Source organism: Grammomys surdaster, unplaced genomic scaffold (genome assembly GCF_004785775.1).
Source record: "Grammomys surdaster isolate TR1022 unplaced genomic scaffold, NIH_TR_1.0 212, whole genome shotgun sequence".
NCBI classification, from domain to species: domain Eukaryota; kingdom Metazoa; phylum Chordata; class Mammalia; order Rodentia; family Muridae; genus Grammomys; species Grammomys surdaster.
This window is the reverse complement of record NW_021604657.1, coordinates 6,804,503-6,811,832: the sequence shown is the minus strand read 5'-3', so window position 1 is coordinate 6,811,832 and position 7,330 is coordinate 6,804,503. Positions and strand designations below refer to the sequence as shown.

The following is a 7,330-nucleotide window of genomic DNA, read 5'->3' as shown; positions in this document are numbered from 1 at the left end:
AACACCACAAACACAAACACCACACACACAAACACCACACACACACACACACACATCACGCACACACACCACACACATACACACATACATACACACATACATACACACACACACACACACCACACCTGTTGCTTTTACCTTCCTTCTGTGCTATACTGCACCCTTGAGCTGTGAGCTAAAAAGTACCTCTTCTCACCAAATTGCTTTTGTCAGGGTATTTTGTCACAAGAACTGGAAAGGAAACGGACAGTGAGCTAGGGCAGCATGACCCAGAGAAAGTTCTGGCTTTGAGAGATGGAGTCATGATAGATTTCTTACTTATTGATAGGTCAGTCTTGTTTGTAAGAAGAATTACATCTCATAGTTCACTCCCTGGTGGAAGTAAATCTGTTTTCTCCTCCCCCCTTTCCTCCTCTCCCCACCCCTCTGTCCTACCTTTCTTTCTTTTTATTGAGCCGATCTCACTCCAGGGCCCAGGCTGACCTTGAATGCATGACCTTCTACTGTCATTTGAGTCTCATTAAAAACTCTGAGTGTGAGTGTAGGTTTTTTTTTTTTAATTTATATTTCGAGATTAGGTTTCCCTGTATTGTTGAGACCAACCTTGTACTTGCGATTGTAGCCCAGGGTTGCCTCATCTCTGAGATCTTCCTGCCTCAGTGTCTGGCATGCTGGGATAGCAAGCATACACCAGACTTATCTCTGTGTTTTGTCCTTACTTTATACGTGGGGAAAGATGGAAAGTGAGAGAAGTAATTTATCTAGGTTCGGTGAACCAGCAAGTCCTGGAGCTTGCATCTCTAGGGAGCTTTCCAGTCTCTTCACACTGATCTTCCTTCAGTACTTGTGCAGATTAAACTGCCTGGTTTCGAATGCACTCTCTAAGCCTCAGCTAAGCACTTCTGCCTAGATGAAAATGAAACTGAATTGCTTGGTGAACGTGACTGGGGCGATCAGCATCGCCGGGATTCACTGGTACCACGGCACCGAAGGCTACGTGGAGCCCGACTGCCCATGCCTGGCAATTTGTTTTGACAACGGGAGATGCCAGATAATGAGGCATGAGAATGACCAAAGTAAGGAATCTTTTTTTTTTTTTTTAAATTGGAGAAGTTTAAAAATATTTTGAAAATTATTCTTAAGACTGTTAAGTTCTTTAGGCTGAGTTGTGATCTTAGCTGCCACATTCGCTCTTCTCTCTCTTGACCAGACCCGGTTTTGATCGATACGGGCATGTATGTGGTTGGCATCCAGTGGAACCACATTGGCAGTGTGTTAGCTGTGGCAGGCTCTCAGAAAGTAGTCACTCAGGACAAGGACGTCAACATCGTGCAGTTTTACACACCATTTGGTGAGGTAAACATACTCAGGACTTGTCTTCCCATTTATAGCAGGCACAGCAGTAAGCAGGGAAAAGGAACAGAAAGTCCAGCTCACACACCTTCTCTGAGGGACATTTGAGCAGCAGTCTCCAGATATCAAGCATGTGTCTAAATAGTGTTTAAGATTTTATTATAGTTACCGTTTTATAATCTGCAAGTTTAGAAATCTAAACATTTGACGTAGGAAATTGCCATGAAATAGCTATTTAGGATATTTTCTCTGTGACCCAAATAAATGTCTCTTTTAAATCACTAACTTGACTAGTATTTTAGTATAATGTATTTACTTTGTGTTCATATTTCTGGATTTTAATGCAATACTTTAAATGTCTTTAGGTATTTAACAAATATTTGCCTGTCCTTCTAAATTTCTCATAGTTATAATTTATTGTGAAGTGGTCTATTTGTTTTCCCTTTGAGATAGGTTCTCACTATGTGACCCTGGCTGTCCTGGAACTCACTGTGTAGGCCAGGCTGGTCTCAAACAGAAATCTTCCTGACTCTGCTTTCTGAGTGCTAGGATGAAAGGTGTCCACTGCCATTTTTGGCATGATCATTTATTTGTAGAAAACCTATCTCAAGATTGAGTCACAAATGATAGATACTAGTGTGTAAGCGTTGTTCTCATAAGTACACAGTATCTTCCACAGTGGTACTATTAATAAATTTAATTTTTAAAAATTTCTGGAGTAGTATTGGCACATTCGAATGTTCTATGTTCTTTATAATACTTAACATTTTCCCCAGCATCTAGGCACTTTGAAAGTTCCAGGAAAGCAGATGTGTTCGTTGTCTTGGGAAGGAGGCGGACTGAAGATTGCTCTAGCCGTTGACTCCTTTATATATTTTGCAAATATTCGACCTGATTATAAGGTATTAAGAACAATTATAAAACAGTGGGGTATTTTGTTTGTTTTTTAAACTAAACCTGTTGCAGCTTTTTAAACAAGAAACTAGTAGAATGTGTATGAAGCTCTTAAAAAATAGCAACTTTTTCTAGAATTGGTTAAAATGGCTTTAAGAGTCAAGATCTCCCTGGAAACAGATGGCACACTTACAGGAATAACAGAAAGCCTTGTTCCAGGGTATGGCTAAGATGAAAGGAAGAGCCAAGGAGATAAAGCAGGCACGGGGCTTAGCAGATCCCAGATGCCATCAGCAGCCCTGGGCTCAAGGAACAAGGCAGATCTAGCAGATCCCAGATGCCATGAGTAGCGCTGGGCTCAAGGCGTAAGACATGGTTAGCAGATTCCAGATGCCATCAGCAACCTTGGGCTCAAGGAGCAAGGCAGGGTTAGCAGATCCCAGATGCCATCAGCAGCCCTGGGCTCAAGGAGTAAGGCATGGTTAGCAGATTCCAGATGCCATCAGCAGCCCTGGGCTCAAGGAGCAAGTTGGGGGAACAGTGTTTCTGGAACCCATGAGCACAGGCCATGGCTACCAGGCAGGGGAATTAGGGAATGAACATCCCTCTTTGTCCCCTTCCTCGTGCCTTCTAATGGACAAACCCCAAAGGAAATACATAGCAGAGCAGCCCATGGGACAGAGTTCACAGAAATCACCCCTCTCCCCAAGGCATGGGGAAGGGTGGAGAAGGGCTGAGTGAATCAGAGGAGGAAAATGAGATAAACAGTACACGATTGATCTAAAACAAGCTTGGAGTAATTTTTTTATGGAAACTATTATGCAATCTAGGCGTAGTGGCTCATGCCTGTATTATCATCTCCTGGGAGATGAAGAAAGAGGGGTTGTGAGTTTAAAGGCAACCTGCAATGTATAGTGAGAATCTGTTGAAAAAAACCCAAGGGTTCAGAGGTGGTTAGAGTGTGGCTTAGAGGGCCATATGCATAAGGTCCTGGGGTTTGATCACGGCACAGTGCAGCACACACAGCACACACAGCAGACATAACAGACACGGCAGACACAGCACATACATCTCAATATAGCACAGCAGGAGGGAGGCCTGTTCTTATGTATTTAATGTTTAAAGGTCAAAACACCTTGGAGAAATGGCTCGTTCTAGAACTGCGGTTGAGGAAATGTAAGATAAGCACGGAACATCTTATAGTGCTAGGCAACCAGGAAGTGTTCTGAGGTAAAAGGATGACATGGTAGATAGCTCACTATAGCTCACTAGAGCCAGGATTGCACTGTGATCACTGTGTGTGAGAAATAAAAACGAATGTAGCTTTCTATTATAGCTCGTTATGAAAGGAGAGCTTCTCAGTTGATATGGATGTATATTTGAGTAAAAATAAATGGAAGAAAATAAACAGATTTTTCTTACAGAAGTATTCCAAATTACATTCTGCCTCTCAAGGAGGTGGAGTCTCCCATCCTTCTAGCTTGGAAAGAGAAAAAGAAGGGAGCCTTTCAAGGGCAAAGCTGGCAAGCTGCACTGTGGCCAAGTGAAGAGGGTTAACATCCTCCATGATGTCATGTGGAGGTCAGAGACCCTTCATATTCATAAGGGGAGCACTTTACTTCAGTGGCAGTCTCTCTACACACCAGTAACTATGTAAGCACGGGGAAAATACCACACAGATTCAAACCGAAGAGCACTGACTTAAACTTCTTTCCTCTGCTGAGTTCATCAAATACAGGGGACTGAGAAACCATGATAGCTCAAAGGAGCCCAGGATGACATGACAGTGGAAGATAATGTAGCCATCATGAGATTCTGGGATCTCAGAGGATATTAGGGTAAAGCTATTGATGAGTGTGCAGTCTAGTGATGCTGGGTTCTTAGCTGTGACAAATGTGTCATCGTCATGTATGGCACTAAAGACAGAAATAGAGAAGGGGTGTTTGGGAACATTGTATCTTAATGACATTTTTTGTAAATCTAAAATCTCTGAAAGCCAATGCTGATGTTAGTGAGTGGTATGAGAACTGAACATGACTGACCTTTTAGAGATAACAGAAACATAGTGCTGACGGTGAGTACAGTGTATTCAAGATTCCATGGGAGTGTCCTGGCACACTAGTCAGAGGGAGGCCGTGAGTGTACACACTCTGTTCCCAGTGGGCTCTGTGATGCAGACATTCAGTGAGCAGTTGTAGCAAAAGACCTGAACATTATTCCTCAGGAAGTGTGTGTGTAGGGTGAGACAAAATACTTCTGTATTTTGTTTTGGATAAGATGAAAAAAGATAAAAACATTCTTTAAAAACCCAGGAGCAGGAAAAAGACAGAGTATCTGTTTTGAATTTTGTCTTAGAGATCCAGAATTTACCCTCGATAGCAGTTGATCACTCTCTGGGCCACCCCCCAAGCAGGGATTAAACTGTTGAAAAATTTTACCCCTAAAGCTTAACCTTTACAAATTAATTAAAGTTAGACAAACTAAGTGTATTTTTGTAGAACATTCTTTTAAAAATGTCTTTTAGATTTTTTCCAATAGAATCTATTTTTTTAGCCTTGATAACAGCAACTGTTAGACTATTTCAAAAATAAAAATAATGTGATTTTTCTTTCCCTAAATAAACAGTCTACCTTCCTTTTTCTCTCTTCCCCACTTGTGTGCCTCCCCTGTCTCCGTCCCTACCTAGTGGGGCTACTGCTCCAACACTGTGGTTTATGCGTACACCAGACCCGATCGTCCCGAGTACTGTGTTGTGTTCTGGGACACAAAAAACAACGAGAAATACATTAAATATGTGAAGAGTCTAATTTCCATCACCACGTGCGGCGATTTCTGCATTTTGGCTACAAAAGCTGATGAAAATCACCCTCAGGTAGGGACCCTCTGGTATCTTAAGTTACTGATGTGTTGTTAGCAATGGGCAGACTGGGTCTCTAGTTGCTAGCCTTCTCAAGCACCGGCACTGGAGAAGACAGAACATTAACTCTCGGGATGTCTGTCCGAACCTGTTTCTGAATTCCCTGATTCTTTTTTCCTACCAGCCAGACATTGGCAGTTCATGCTAACTGCTTCCATACTGAGGCTTTTTAACTCTGAAATATGTCACGAGTGAAAAATGGATATCTGATATCCAGCAGAAATACTGATGGTGGTACAAGAGTTTCGGTAGCTTTTGACTTTGATAAGTATATTTTTGAGATACAGTGCCTTAAAAAATTAATCTCATAGCACAAAATAAAGAATACTAATAAATAATGTGTTTTTTAAAAGCATGCTAACAATTTGAGAAATTGCAAAAGTATTTGTATGAAAAGAAGACTACCAGTGTCTTTGGCTGGGTTATGAACAGAGATTTTGTTGAAGGTGGTTGTTTGAACAGTCCCAGTGGGCTTTGTTTTTTTCCTGAAACAAATTAAAGCAGCATTACAAGTATTTTTCAAAAAAAAAAATCACAGGCCCTTAGGGGAAAGAGAGATAAGGGCAACAGTGTGTGGAGCTTGGACAGCAAGGGAGCCAGGGAGATCTGCCTAGCAGGCCTAAGAAGGGTGTTCACGGACTGTGGCTAGGCCAACTGTTACAGAATGCTGGAGACATGGAGGATGGGGGGCCTGGTTGGGGACAGACAATTTGGGAATACCAGAGGTGATGTAAGCAAGAAAACATACAAAACCCACAAAAGAGACACAGGGACAAGCAAGTCCTCAGGTCTCTCCACTAGTCAGAGCCCACAGGTAGTGGCCTTGTTGCCATTTACTAAGACTGAGGTTTGGTCACCAAGTATGACTTTAAAAAATAAGATATGGAGAAAAGGCTCATGGTTAAGAGCACTGGCTGCTGTTCTACAGGACCTGCATTGACTCTCAACACATACATGGTGACTAACAACGGCCTGTAATTCCATTTCTAGGGGATCTAATGCTCTCCTGTGGGCTCTGTGGGCACTGCATGTATATGAAGGACAGATATACATGTAGACAAAACATCCATACATGTAAAATAAATATATGTATATGCACATTTATTTGTATACGTACCCCCCTCATATATATGTAAAATAACAATTGAAAAAAATAGAGGCTAGAAATTTGAAAGCAAGCAAGGAGGGGTATATGGGAAGCTTTGGGGGGAAAGGTAGAAATGATGTCATTATAATCATCTCAAAAATGAATAATAAAAATAATAAACCTAACAGCCATAACTAGAGTTATATAAAAAATCTTCTTACATTTATTATTGAAAGTGCATGTGTGCTGTCACATCATACGTGTGCATGTCGGTGGTAAAGTTTCAGGAGTCTGTTCTCTCCTTCCATCATATAGGTTTCAAGGATTGAACTCAGGTCTTCAGGCTGGGCAGCAAGCCCCTTTACTTGCTGAGCCATATTACAAGCCTCAGAATACAATCTGTAAAGGAAAAAGGAAAAGGAAAAGGAAAAGGAAAAGGAAAAGGAAAAGGAAAGGAAAAAGGGAAAAAGGGAAAAAGGGAAAAAAGGGAAAAAAGGGAAAAAAGGGAAAAAAGGGAAAAAGGGGAAAAAGGGGAAAAAAGGGGGCAAGGAAAGAGGCAAGGAAAGAGGCAAGGTAAGAAAGAAAGAGGCAAGGAAAGAAAGAGGCAAGGAAAGAAAAAGAGGCAAGGAAAAAGGCAAGGAAAAAAAGGAAAGGAAAAAGGAAAGGAAGGGGAAAAGGGGAAAAAGGAAAGAGGAAAAAGGAAAAAGGAAAGGAAAAAGGAAAGGAAATGAAAGGAAAGAGGAAAAAGAAAAAAGGAAAAAGGAAAAAGGAAAAAAGGAAAGGGAAGGAAAAAGGAAAGGAAAAAGAGGAAAGGAAAAAGGAAAGGAAATGAAAGGAAAGAGGAAAAAGGAAAAAAAGGAAAAAGGAAAAAGGAAAAAAGGAAAGGAAAGGAAAAAGAAAGGAAAAGAAAAAGGAAAGGGAAAAGGAAAGGAAAGGAAAGAAAAAAAGGAAAAGAAAAAAAGGAAAAGGAAAGGAAAAAGGAAAGGAAAAAGGAAAGGAAAAAGGAAAGGAAAGGGGAAAGGAAAGGAAAGGAAAAAAGAAAAAGGAAAAAAAGGAAAAGGAAAGGAAAAAGGAAAGGA

General features: G+C 41.1%; 1 protein-coding gene across 1 annotated transcript in view; it reads left to right on the top strand.

Moving 5' to 3' along the window:
• Wdr35 (WD repeat domain 35) overlaps positions 1-7,330 on the top strand; it is a 53,766-nt gene that overhangs the window by 11,415 nt on the left and 35,021 nt on the right. The window contains exons 7-10 of the mRNA XM_028772218.1: positions 911-1,076; positions 1,211-1,356; positions 2,130-2,255; positions 4,934-5,119. Coding sequence (XP_028628051.1) covers positions 911-1,076; positions 1,211-1,356; positions 2,130-2,255; positions 4,934-5,119 — 624 coding nt within the window. The remainder of the gene's footprint in view (positions 1-910; positions 1,077-1,210; positions 1,357-2,129; positions 2,256-4,933; positions 5,120-7,330) is intronic.